The sequence below is a fragment of the Mastigoproctus giganteus genome, chromosome 11 (assembly GCF_048544385.1).
Source record: "Mastigoproctus giganteus isolate SK-2022 chromosome 11, ASM4854438v1, whole genome shotgun sequence".
NCBI lineage: Eukaryota > Metazoa > Arthropoda > Arachnida > Uropygi > Thelyphonidae > Mastigoproctus > Mastigoproctus giganteus.
This window is the reverse complement of record NC_143585.1, coordinates 33,438,408-33,452,992: the sequence shown is the minus strand read 5'-3', so window position 1 is coordinate 33,452,992 and position 14,585 is coordinate 33,438,408. Positions and strand designations below refer to the sequence as shown.

The following is a 14,585-nucleotide window of genomic DNA, read 5'->3' as shown; positions in this document are numbered from 1 at the left end:
ATTGATATTACACGGCACTAATGATATTAAGGGTAAATATCATTACTCTTAATATCATTAGTGCTGTGTACAACTATATCACCTTTTGTGCCCTTAAAAGATGATATCCGCTCTACAACATCATCCTTTGCCCCTGGCAGACATACTCTGGTCCTGTTTTGTCCTGTTTCACCTATCCTTTTTACAAAGCATGTTTCCCTGACAATAGAGTCACCAACAACTACTAGTTCCGTTGGGATCAGCGCATTCTGCCTTGGGGGCTGCCGTTGTGTTGGGCGATGACCAAGTGCAAGCTCTGGCATTGGTGTGGGCAGCTGAGAGCTTGATGGGCCCCTCACTTTTAATCCTTCGAGGGCATCCACCGTCCTTCAAGCTCTGATATAGGCCCATAACAACGCTCAGTTGTCGCCTGATTTCCTTACACTCCTTGCATCGCGCACAAAGACATCCCCCATGGCAGTATCATGTCCCGTACCCGACTGTCCACAAACATCAAGCAAGTAGTGCATTTTAAAAGGCTGTGATTCAGAGGGCAACTGCCCCCCCTCAGTTCTCCTGAGCTACAGCACTCCCATTAGCTTGAGCCTTTTGCTTTGCTGCTCTGGTTTGAGTCATCATTTCGATTTAATTTCAGTAAAATTTCAATTTCAGTACAAAATTAAAACCCTAAACTTGTATCCCAACACAGTTATAACGCTATATTTATGTTTCAGTATCGAGTGTTATCTACGAAATCCCTTTATATAACTTCCGTATCGAGTTAAGTATTAATTATTTATTTTTCTAATTATTTATGTTACGTAACCTAAGTCGTTACATGTATAGTTAAAAATACAATTTAATTGACAATGAAGTTCAACAAGATTAATAGATTTTACTGATTAATTGACAATATTATGTACTATGCTATACTATACTATATTAAGCTTATGCTATCTAGTTCGAGATATTTTGAATCGCGCTACAATGGCGGCAATTTACGAACGGTCAACACGTGGATTTCATACCCTTACCGATACTAAGTAATACCTACAAAATCTCTATCTAAGTTACTTTAAACAAGTATAGTAAATAGGAATATAAAGCTACTCTAGAAAATAAGTTAATATGCCAATTTAAGCTAATAAAACAGAAATAAATCAGAAAAAACTTCTCTGTTCCAGGAGCGACAAAAAGCTACATCCACACAGGCTACCCTCATTCTCAAACTGGCTAATGATTACTGTTTAGCCATAGAAAATCACTAGATAACCAGTCCAGAATATTGTGAATGAAAAACAGAACTAATACAGGGAATAAAGATGATTTATTAGCAACATGGGCTCATATTTATCTATTAGATTAGTTATTGAAGATTCTCTTCAAGTCCTATAAACAAGTTCAAATTTCCAGAGGCTCGTAGTGATAGGGAAGTTATAATCTCACTTTATAAGGCAATAATAAGTTGTACTTGAAAAGTGTGTCCGAGTATGATGTTAAAAAAAGGGGGCCTTTTAGAAAAGATCCAAAATTGTGTTGTGCGTGATGACATCAGCAGGAAAAGAGCATCCATACAATGAAGACGACTTCAATTATGTGGGATTCAAGTATTCAGTCTTGGTAACTAACCTTAGAGGAAAATCTGTAAAGCGGAACTCTTGTCATTTATCTTGTGGTCTTTGTAGACTTGCTTTGCATGATGCAGAATATACACAGATTATCACATGTCGAGAGCACTAGAAGAATGTATGTAAACACAGTAGGCTGAAAGGAGTTTCCATAGCCTCTAGCAGTTATTTATTTTATTTATTTATTTATTTTTAATCAATCTGAAGGTCAATAAAAATCCTCTTTATCACTCTGCTTCAGATGTCAAGTCCCTTGCCATTCTCAGATTTCCACACCAACCATTATTATAACTGCAGCTTCAAACCATACCACTTCTTTCGAATCTTTATTTTTGCACAGTTACTTAACATGACCTATCAATTGGTGAAATTTCACTGTTAAAATTTCCCCTCCCTAAAGAATAAAGTAACTCATTCTCTACAGAATCTCCATTTCAAAAATATCTTTATTGAACCTTACACAAAATGTTTCCTGATATAAACAAGAAAAAAAGCAACAAGTTTCTATCAGAGTGCACACTATCTTTGGTATTTCAGGAAATGACAGTAGAAATAATAACTTGCTTGGATAGGGACAACCTTAAACTGATTTAAATTGAAAAGTTTTTATCAAAGAGTAAAAAAGCATAGTAGCAATGTTAGTTCTGTAGGTTCATGGAATTCCAATGTCAAATTAATTCAAGTGCATAATCATTTAGTATCAAAAAATAACAATAGTAGAAATTAGGGCTAGTTGGCACATTGTTCAGTAATTGTATATATTAAGAGAAAGAAGTACAGTTCCAATTACAACCAGGGAGCAGCTCAGTTTAGCTTATGCTTTGAAATTGGTGTGAAAATATGGATGGTATTTATGATTGCTAATTTGAGTGTTTTTTCTTATTTTGTGCAGAAAATAACTTTTCCAACAGTTCCAATCTAAGTACATATAATGGAAATATGAAGTTCATAGGTGCATGGAAAATCTGTCACTAAAATATAAAAATGACACAAGAGCTAGACAGCTCATTTCAAGAGAAGGATGACCACTCCAATTCTTATTAAGCCATTTTCATACACTTTATCTCAATTTCCCTACATTCCCTTAGCCCCATTTTTTGTTGATGCAAAAATTTAACAAGACCACTAATAAATAAAAATATTTGCATATATAATATTTGTTAGTTCAGCCTTTTGGTGCATTTTGCTGATGAATAGAGGAGAAATAATCCACAAAACACATGAGCTGTATTAAGAATAAATATATTCCTAAAACTACAGAGGCAAAGTGCTTTTCAGTTCACAAGCAATTTTTAAAAATTATATGCATCGTATTCATGGCTTCATTTTATGTATTTTCTCTTGCGACCTTAAATAAATGTGAATTGTCTGAGACACCAGATACTTCTCAATGGTTTCTTATTTCTCATACTGAAAGTTGTAAAAGAAGGGAAAAATAAGTCAATAAAGGAGTGTCACTAATTCCTGATGTTCTTTCTCAAACCTTGGCAAGATACCAATGTAAGGTAATGCCAAAGCCAGTGAAAACTTTTTTGAGTTGTTATGAGTGACAAATTTAATGTGCTGAGCAGGCATATAAAGGTTGCAAAATGCTAAACCAGACAATGGCTGGCTGTGGCTCTGGGGAAACATATGCACATTACAAAGTTGAGTCCATGCACTATCAGAAAAAAAAAAATAATAATAATCATAAATAAAATAAAAATACAAATGCACAGCCCACTTAACTATTGCCCTAGTATATCTTCTCCAATAGAATATTAACAAAGTAAACTAAACCCTTGCTGCTGCAGCCATACAGAAAACACAAATAGAAGTTTATTTATTTTATTATTTAAAAAAATATTCAACAAGCTTATAAGGAGACATATCATACACCTAATTTTAGAAAATTAAAGAAAATAACATAAGATAAATAATTTGCAAGAAAAATATAAATATGTTAGTATGACATTTTAAAATAGGTATATCTGTCATAATTGTGAATCACAGCTTAGGTCCAGTAATATGTTTTTTATAATTTAATTTTAATTAAATTCATTAACCTAAACATAATGACTTTACACACTGAATCACTCACTGTTTGCTCATTTCTGGACTTCAGTGTGTGTTCCATTGCCTCAGAGCAGTGAGACCCAGTTTATTCTGTCTAGGGATCCCAGCAATTGGAAGGGCTTAGAAAATGCATTACCACCACTCCTAGTTACAATTATGATGTAATAAAATTTCCAATCTACAGCAAAACAGTATCTCACCACTGTTTAGCAGCTTCTTTTTTTAAAGGTCAATAAAAAACAACAAAAATTAGAACAACTGTATAAAAATATGCCAACTAGCTCTAATTCTCCCCTACATATAAGAAAACACCACAGATGCTGCTCAGTTGCCACTGAGCTGCTCATATAGCTTAGGAACATAATCATCCCACTGTGCCTGGTAAAAATTCCCAGCAATTGGCATTCCAAGTTCATATTTCTCTGCAAAATGCCGTATTTTGAAATTCCCACGATGGTCCCCTGATCTATTGTTTAGGCGTTTCTCATCACAATCAAGCTGCCCAGGCTGTTTGAAAATCAAAAACACGTAACGATGCAAACCTATAACAAAACAGAGATATTGTATTAATAATAAAAAGAAATTAGATACAATACTGACTTCTAGGCTTTCTCAAGGCTTATTTTTTTTGTGCATGTGTGTGTACACAAGCACACAACTAAAAAACTGAACCTTTCCTTAAGCTGTCTATAACGATGTACACAAAACAGAGAAACCATAGTAATAATAAAGATATAGTAACCTGATATAATGCAGACTTGTAGCAATGTATGGATTTCAGAATCCATACATATAATAAGGTTAATTTTTTAGTCTTAAACCATGTTGATTCTGAAATCAATACAGTAAACTTTATATTGCACATCAGATGCTGCATTCAAACAATGATTGTCGTACACAATTGCTGTTGGCTACCCCTGGTCTACAGCAATTGTCGTACACAATTTCTGTAGACCAGGGGTGGCCAACAAGTCGATTGCAATCTACCAGTCGATCGCAGCTTTAATTTTGGTCGATCACGATGAATTTTAAATATATATAAAAAATTGACTAGTCAAAATCTAAATGTTATTATTATTATGCACCCTACTGCATAAGCTTATTACAAATCCGCTGGACCACATGACTACTCTTGTCGCCACGCAACCACTAGGCTTGTCTGGTGAAAATTCACACAGTTACATTGAGGAGAGCATAGTGTATGTGTCGAATTCTTATTTAGCTTACTTAATATTAATAATTGGACAGTACTTATGCATTAATTTAATACCCTTTGATTTAAAATGAATACTACAAAAAAGAGTAAAACGTATTATTTTCATCAAGTGGGAACTAGAATACTTTTTTGTAATGTTGTTGTTTGATTTGCAATGCTTCCGTGGCTATACCCAAAAAAGGAAATTTAGAAAGGCACTTCAACGCACTCCATGGTAAATACCAATCGGATTTTCTGCCTAATAGCGACCTTAGAAAAAATAAATTAAAAGAATTTAAATCCAGATTATTTGCACAACAAAATTTCTTCATTTACAATCTCAAGCAGTAACTGCAGAATCATTTGAAGTGAGCAGTCTTGCAAAAAAATGCAAACCATTTTCTGATGGTCAATTCATCAAAGACGCATTTTTAGAAATAACAGATTCTCTTTTTGAAAATTTCAAGAACAAAAATGAAATGAAAAGTGCTCTTCAAGATCTGCAATTATCTCGAAATACTGTGATACGACGCATCAAAAAAGAGGGTAAAAATGTGAGTGAACAATTGTGTGCCCTTTTCTTTACAACTGGATGAATCTACAGACATCAGTGATACAGCTCAATTGCTCGTTTTTATTCGTATGGTGTTTGATGATTCTGTCACTAGAGAAGAACTGCTGAGTATGGTTTCGTTAAAAGAAAGAACTGGAGGTCTTGATATATTTAACGCATTCAAAAATTTTATTGAAAAATTTAAATTACCACTATTTAAGCTCGTAGCAATAACAACAGATGAAGCTAAAGCAATGACGAGGAATTTTAATGGATTCATCGCATTGTGTCAAATGAATTCCCAGATTTTTTGAGTTACCACTGTATCATCCCCACCATCAAGTGTTACCCAGCAAAAGATTAAATACTAAAAGTGTTATGAACATAGCTTTAAATATCGTGAATTCCATCAAAGGACACAATCTCTTCAAAGGAGACTTTTTAAAATGCAACTCAATGAAAATGAACCAGATCTGATATTACACAGATGTGAGGTGGCTGAGTCAGAGCAAGTTTCTACAGAGATTTCGAAATTTGCTGAATTAAATTTAAAAATTTGATCAAAGGGGAGATGATTATCAGCAGCTACAAGATACAGAATGGTTGTGCGATCTGGCTTTTTTGGCAGATTTCACCAGTAAATTAAGTGATCTGAAATTGGAATTAAAAGGAAAAAAATAAAAATGTTGGTGACATGATTAGTAGTATTTCTGCATATAAATATCAATTTTCGCAATGGCTAAAGTTCTCAAAGAAGAAAAAAAACCGATCATTTTGCAAATATCAAGGTCATTTGCAAAAATATCCTGTCTTTGAATTTAATAGTGAGAAATATGTTTCTGAAATTGAGAAAGTTGTTGATGATTTTAAAACCAGATTCAGTGATTTTAAAACAATTGAAGACATTGTTCAATATATTTCTTATCCATTTAAATGTCGACTTAGATACGAAACAAATTGCAGAAAAAAATCTCTGAGATTTTTCACAAGCAGAAAATAGTACTTGAAAATGAAATTATTACATTGTAAAACGATAACTTCTTAAAAGCCAGATCATCAGTAAAAGCCTTTTGGAAATACTTTCTCGGCAAACTGCCGAGAAAAGTACCCAAATGTAAAAAAATTAATTGAACTTTTAAATTCCTGTTTTGGTTCCACATCTCTATGTGAATTGGCCTTTTCGTATTTGAAACAAACAAAAACGAAGAATCGCTCTACTCTTACAGACTTGCATACAGAAGATTCTTATCACAGTATATCTCCAATTTTGAAAACTTGGCAGATGACACGAAGACACAAACTTCATATAAATTAAAAATTTAAATACGTGTGAATTTAAAATAAGAATTCTGAATTGTATTTAATTTTAAAATTTATAAACAAAATTTTTCAGTATGTGTTGATTAACTTTTTTAACCATGTGCAATGAAATTCTTGAGAGGGTAGATCACATCACAAATTAAGTTGGTCACCCTGCTGTAGACAATAGCTTAAGCCTTTATAGCATAGGTTATAAAAGATTAAACTATGAAAAATTTAACTAGCATATAAGTTAGAGCATGCAATGGCACCATTTCTATACATAACAAAATTATTTAAAGCAGAGTTTTCAATAAAAGGCATCATTACAATAAGATGCCTTTACAATATGGCAGTTGTTGTTATTTGTTATTTGGTTTTTTTTAGGAGCATTAGCAACTAAGGCCATATTGCTCCGGGGATATGCGGTGGTCATTGCCTGACCTTTCCGCATCCTCTGTATTTGGTAGTCACAGGCTCGAACCCCGGTCTAATCAAGAAGCGTGTGCTATGCACTGCCACTCCTGCCCATCTGGCTATGGAGGCGCCACAATATGGCAGTGATGAGAAGACACCATTTTGGTTGTATCCTCATTACCAAGATGACACAATTTTGTCTCCAAAATGGTGTAGTCTGGGTGGTGGCACCTAAATGAAAATTTGTAATATACAGGAACTCCCCGCCTTACATAATACTCGACTTTACGTAAGTTTTTGATGGCCGGTGCAAACTTAAAAATATCGTGGAAACATATTTTGCATCCCGTAGGAATAAATGGAGGTATCGTGAAAATATCGTAAAGTGAACCCAATAACATGTTTTTTTTTTTTTTTTTTTTAAATTCGTTCCAAGTCCTTGGAAGTTGAAAATTTTGCTATATTACTAAGCTATTTATCTCTCTAAAAGGTCATATTTATAATTGAAATTGCACTACCCTTTCATTTTTATCATATGTTCCATTCTAAGAATCAGTTTTGAATGCCTTTGTGATATTTTTCTAAAGCACATTTCTGGAGGTCACGACCATAAAACAATAAAAACAATTTGCACTTTCAGGTTTATTGGGCTTTTCTGTTAGTGCAATCTATTATAAATGAGTAGTAACTCAATCTTATTGCATTTGCAATAATACCGATAACTGCAATTGTGTGGGTTTAAGTTATGGTGAAATGCATTCCCCTTCACTGAAATCTTCAATCATATAAAAAAACAAAATTTTCAGAACCTTCTCTTCATTCCTATTTACTTATTACAATTGTGAAGGGAAAGAGACCAACAGAAAGTGCAAGTGCTGGCAGTGCCAGGAAACGAAACAAAACTGATTTAGAAATGAAGATGAAAATGATCAAGAAGAACGAACCAGGACAAAGTTTGTCATCTATTGCAAGAGAATTAGGTCTGGCTGCTTCAACTGTGTTAATTTTGTGCTTCAACATTTGCACTTCAACAGTGCTATTTTAAAGGACAGTGTGCATATAAAAGAACATGTCAAAGGATCAATGCACTCAAGATCAACAGTGATCATAAAACAGTGTTCAGGTGCTATATTGAAAATGGAACGGCTCTGCAACCTTTACAATAATAATTATATTATTGACCATCAATTTTATAAAAATTTATAAATTATATAATAATTATATTAATAATTATTAATAATATGGATGGAAAATCAGATTCAGAAGCGAGTTGTTGTATTTGGTTTTTAGGAGCATTAGCAACTAAGGCCATATTGCTCCGGGGATATGCGGTGATCATTCCCTGACCTTTCCGAATCCTCCATATTTGATGGTCACGGGCTCGAACCCCGGTATAATCAAGAAGTTTGTGCTATGCACTGCTGCTCCTGCCCACCTGGCTACGGAGGCGCCATCAGAAGCGAGTGTCCCTGAGTCTAATGACCATTCAAGCAAAAGCAACAAGTATTTATAAAGATATTAAGGCAAAAGCAATGGGTGGTTTAATAGGCTCAAGTTGCGCTGGTTTCCACAATGTTAAAGTATGCGGTGAAGTCGCCAGTGCCGATTCTGCAGCTGCATAGAAATTTTGTGATGTTTGGAAAAAATTATTGATGAAGGCGGCTGGCTATTCAATGCAGCAAATTTTTAATGTTGACAAGACTGCTCTATATTGGAAAAAAATGCCAGGTCGAACATACACTGCCAAAGAGGAAAATACAATGCCAGGTTTCAAGGCATCAAAATATAGTGCCATGCACTTGCTTGGGGCTAACGTAGTGGGAGACTACAGATTAAAACCACTGCTCTTGTACCATTCTGGAAATCCTTGTGCATTTAAAGCCATCAATAAAGCCACCCTACCCGTGCATTTCTGATCGACCCAGAGAGCATGGATAACAATATCTCTCTTTGAGGATTGGTTTAAATGCTGCTTAATTCCAAGGTTGAAAAATATTGTAAAGATAACGACATTCCTTTAAAGATTTTGCTTCTATTAGATAATGCTCCCAGACATCCTATGCATCTAGATGATTTCATTTTGAATGTGACAGTCATATTTCTTCCACCAAACACGACTTCACTCATCCAACCTATGGATCAGGCTGTTATTTCGAATATAAAAGCATACTATTTACGCACAATTTGCTCAGGCAGTGTCTGCAATAGACGATGAGAAAAATTTTATGTTAAGAGATTTTTGGATATTTTACAATATTTACCATGCCATTTTGAAATTACTAAAAGTTGTTTAAATGGCACATGGAAGAAAATATGCCCATGACACATAAAAGGCTTCGAAGGATTTGAAAAAGATGAATCATATGACGAGGTTACCAATAAGATTATAAAGGTTGCAGAGCTACTTCAGTTGGAAGTTGATGCCGAAGACGTGGAGGAGTTAATAGAAGAAGAGAAGGAATTATCTAACAAAGAACTTACTGACTTGCGGGCAGCAATAGTGAAAGAAGAAAATGCTGACGAAGCTCAAGATGAATTGAATGAGGAGTGGAGATGCTGCATCACCAGAGATGGCAATGGCATTCCGTGAAATTGTATCGGCAATGGTGAGGTTTGAGAAGATGGATCCCGACAACGAACGATTCTTAAAAGTTAACAGAGGGGTAAATGATATGCTTGCTTGCTACAAAGAAATCTACAATGAAAAGAAAAAAGCCACCACATCCAGTTATTCATATATATGTTCTTTCGTAAGGTTGAGTGGCCGACGCCTTCTAAATTTCCACAGCCCTCAACCTCTGCAGCAGTGTACTTATCAGCTGAAGACGTCAATTCTGGTAATGAAGCTTTAGAGGTAAAACTTACTGACGTTTATGCCTGTCTCCTCTCTTTTTTTGTAATTTTATAATTTAGAAATTTTTTTTAAATTGCATGCTTTTGTAATTTTTCCTGCGAATGAAATAAAAAATTGAAAAAATACAATATATAATTCTATTTACATGTTCGTCAAACATTTCTTTTTTGATTCAATTAATTCACCGAGCACAGTTGCAAGTGCTGCACAAGCATGGGGGAAATTCAGACTTACATAAAATCCGACTTGCGTAGCTTCCACGGAACACAACCCTTACGTAAGTCAGGGAGTTCCTGTACTTCTCTATATGGAAACTGTTACTTATTTGAGGTGCAAGAATAGGCAACTTGTGAAGGATTTCACAATGAGATATACTGTAATAATTCATTTTGTGCAAACTCCATTTTGCTTTAAAAATTTACATACAGAAATGATGTTTATGCAATAACTTATACATTAATAGCATTGCCTTTAAAAAAGCACCAACTAGTATAAGCATAAATTTTAAAAAATACAATCTGGGAACTTGTTTACACTGTACAGATAGATATTTGGGATTTTTTCAGTTTTGTCCGAATTTTTTCTGCTTCTGCAATAAAAAGAGTATGTGGCAGTCTAGCCTGAAAAACAAGGTATAATATTTTTTGGAAACTGAACAACACAAGACAACATAATACTTATTTATGAAATTACTCAATTAATGAAACTAAAGTGAACAAAAAAAAAAAAGGAGCATATTTAGTAGCCAACTTTCTTTGTAATTTACAGTTATGAAAATCTATTATGACCAAATACAAACGAAAGTGCTGGACATTACAGACATAACAAACAACTAGAACTAATTTTGTTACGTCCATTACTTTCATTGCAATTATTCATAACTTTCATCATTCATAACATGGCAAAGATTTTTTTTGATAAAATCAAAATATTTCCAAATAACTGTTTATAAAAACTGTTTGAAATGTGCAATTTCTTTGTGTTAAGAATAGATGTGTGCACTGATGTCTTACTTTCTGCCATCAGATATCTCAGTGACCTACAATAAAAAAGCAAAATTACTCAACCCATTTCATTTTATAAATGCAAAAAAACTCTTTAGCCATGAGCAATCTTCCATGCAGAAAAATATTCTGTACAGTTACAAGAGGGACACTTTTCATATTCATTTTCTTCTAAAACAAACAAGAAAATATTACCTGTGCCTTTGGGTGGTCCAGAACCTACATACTCTGATAATACTTCTCCATCTTGTACATTTGTTCCCGGAATATTAACTACCAACCAGTGATGCCATTCTCTGTATTTTGGATTCTGCCGACTTGGAGCATCTGGATCTAATAAAAAAAAATACTATAGAGCATAACTCTGTAATATTTGAATATTTATGATATATAAGTCTTAAAATTTTTCTAATTAAGCTATATTAATTTGTTTTTTTATTTTTATTTTTAGATAAAGAGGGTAATTTTTATTTAAATATGTTCCATTAATGGATACTGCAAAGGTCAAGTAAAAATAGTTGAATATGTATAATCAACACGAATCATCAAGAGTTTGTCTGGGACAGAACTTTGTAGTCAGGTGGAAAGGGTTGCACAAATTCAACTACCACCACTAGGAGCAACATATATGTCAGCAATGATTCTGATCTATTATTAGGAAGTTATTTATTACTGAAATCCATGGGGTATGTGTTTTTGGAGGGTAAAGCATAATCCTGAAAATGCATACATAAAATCCGACTTGTGAGCTTCCACGGAACGCAACCCTTACGTAGGTCGGGGACACCCTGAAGAGAATAAAAGTCACATATAACTTGTGGTTTAAATCCATACTGCAGCTAAATATGGTTAATAACATTCTTACTAAAATTAACTGTAAGGTTCTCTGACTTAGTGTTAGTAGTGAAAAATTATGCAAGAAGGCGTATAGAGCATAAAACAACAACAACAAAAAGCTATCCACCTCATGCATCCTCTTCAAGAATTTGCCTAGTTCTACCTGAAGTTTAACCTTGACAAATGCAAAGTACTGCATATGGGTAGAAGTAACCCCAGAGAAACGTACCAACTGTGTGGTACTGCACTTAAGGTGGTAGAAAATGAAAAAGACCTGGGAGTAATTGTGCAGTCAGATATGAAGTTTTCTGAGCAATGCAGACAGGCTGCCAGGGCAGGTCATGGGGTTTTCTCAATGAGATATAGGAATTTTGCTAGCAGGGAAAAGGAGGTGATTATCCCTCTGTATAAGGCAATGGTCAGGCCACGCCTTGAGTACTGCGTACAGGTCTGGAGGCCTCATTTAGGAAGGATGTAGATTTATTTGAGCGTGTACAGAGAAGGGCAACAAGATTGGTGAGGGGAATGAAGGGATCCTCTTATCAAGAGAGGCTTAAGTTCTGCAAATTGCAGTGGCTGGAGACTAGGCACCTGCGCGGTGATCTGATTGAGGTGTATAAGGCCTTGAATGGGTTCAGCACGCTGAATTCTGATGTGATCCTTCCACTTGTTCAGATTACGAACCTAAGGGGGCATAAATTCAAATTAAGAAAGGACAGATGTAGAATAGATGTGCGGAAATTTGCCTTTAGCCAGCGGGTGGTTAATTGCTGGAACAAACTTCCATCTGTTGTTGTGGAAGTTGATAGGTTGAATAAATTTAAGGAGGAACTGAACAGGCATTTGGAGGAAATGGTGTGATTTTTTTTTTTTTTTTTGGCTGATGCTGCATAAGCTCATACATTTGCTTTCTTGCATCACATGCCACTATTACTACTACTACCTTGAATTTAGTCAAACTGCCCACTTCCACAACAAAAAAACTTGGAAGTTTGTTCCAGCAATCAATCACCCAGATTTCTTCACAGGTGCCAAGTCACCAAATGTGGCAATTTGCAGAACTGAAGCTATTCTTGGTAAGAGCACCCTTTTGTTCCCTTCACTAATCTCTTTCTCCTTCTCTACACCTTTCCAGCATATCTATATCCTTGCTAAAATGAGTACTCAAGATGCAGCCTAACCATGGTCTTGTACAAAAGGATAATCACCTCCTTAAGCAAAGCTCCTGTGTATCATTGACAAAATCCCATAAGCTGTCCTGGAAGCCTGTCTGCATTGTTCAGAGAACTTTATATCTGACTGCACCATTACACCCCAGATCTTTTTTCATTTTCCACTATGCTGAGCATAGTACCACACAGTTTGTACATCCCTCTGGATTTACTGCTACCCATACTCAATACTTTGTATTTGTCAATGTTAAACTCGAACTGCCATTTCACAGCCCATTGGCACAATTTTCTAGATATTGTTGCTGTTGCTTACCTTGATTACTGTCATTAATCACAATGCTAACCGTTGTATCATCTGCAAACTTGGCCATTAAGATTGATATACCCTAATCAATATCATTAAAAATACTGAAAACAGCGATGGGCCAAGCACTGAACCCTGGGGAACTCCACTAATAACATTAGTCCATGAAGAGCAGTGCCCATTGATAACCACTCTGTCTTCTCCCACTCAACCTCCCCTTTATCCATAGTAATAACTAACCTTTAATGACACATTGCTCCAGTTAGTATAGCAGTCTATGTGTAACAGTATCAAAAACCTTCCTGATATGAAAACAATGTATTAAAATTATTTTTTGCATCCAGTTCCTTTGTACTGCATCATAGTATCCAATCAGATTGATCACACAAGACTGCCCCTTAAAAAATCTGTGCTGTGACTACAATATAACCGCATTCCTTCCTGGATGGTCTTGCTTTACTTTTTTAACCAGTGACTCCATTATTTTTGCTGGAACTGACATTAAGCTAACTGGTTTGTAATAATTCATGTGATCTTTTCATCCCCTTTATGAATTGGGAATACATTTGCACATCTCCAGTCCATAGGAACCTCCTCTGAATCCAAAAATGCTCTCATAATTAAGGCCAAGGATCTGCTTACCTCCTTTGCTGTTTCCCTTAATATAATTTGAAAGATCCCATTTATCACAGGCATCTTTTTTTTATTTTTTTTATTTATTTATTTTTTTTTTTGTTTAGCTTCAACAACTTTTCTTCTGTTTTCCTTTCAGTTATCACAAAATAATTTAGCCCGCCTTTAGAATTTTATAAACTTCTGGCATCCCCTTCCCTAAAGAATTCCTTCTGTATAAATGTAGATACAAAAATACCAATTTAGTTAAACTACACTGACATCAAGTGGCCCAATGTGATTCAACCCCCTTCCTTCTACTATTAATAGAAGCATAGACACCTTTGTGGCTGTTCTTTGCATTCTTTGCCAGAGACTTCTTGTAATCTGCCTTAGCTTGCCTAACCTCCTATGTGACTTGATTACATATTGTTTATATCTACCATAGACTTCTCTATCATCTGATAATTTAAATGCATACTATGCATTTTTTTCCAGTGCCACAAGTCTGATCAGTTCATCTGAAATGCATTTAGAACTTTCTTAGTGGGTATGAAGAGTCTAGTAGCTGCTATGATTATTTTGCCCACTGCATGCTTCCATTTAGAATTTACTGTTGGTAACATCATCAGTTGCTCCCATTGCATATAATTTAAAAAAAAAAAAAAAAACTTTC

General features: G+C 34.8%; 1 protein-coding gene across 3 annotated transcripts in view; it reads right to left on the bottom strand.

Annotated features, from left to right (window-relative positions):
- Window positions 1-2,035: 2,035 nt before the first annotated feature.
- Window positions 2,036-14,585, bottom strand: part of LOC150077876 (protein D3-like) — a 94,820-nt gene continuing 82,270 nt past the window's right edge. For all 3 annotated transcript variants that reach the window (XM_090385430.1, XM_090385431.1, XM_090385432.1), the window contains 2 exons: window positions 11,180-11,317; window positions 2,036-4,204 (listed from right to left, as the gene is read on the bottom strand). In XM_090385430.1, coding sequence (XP_090241556.1) covers window positions 3,987-4,204; window positions 11,180-11,317 — 356 coding nt within the window. In that variant the 3' untranslated portion in view covers window positions 2,036-3,986. The remainder of the gene's footprint in view (window positions 4,205-11,179; window positions 11,318-14,585) is intronic.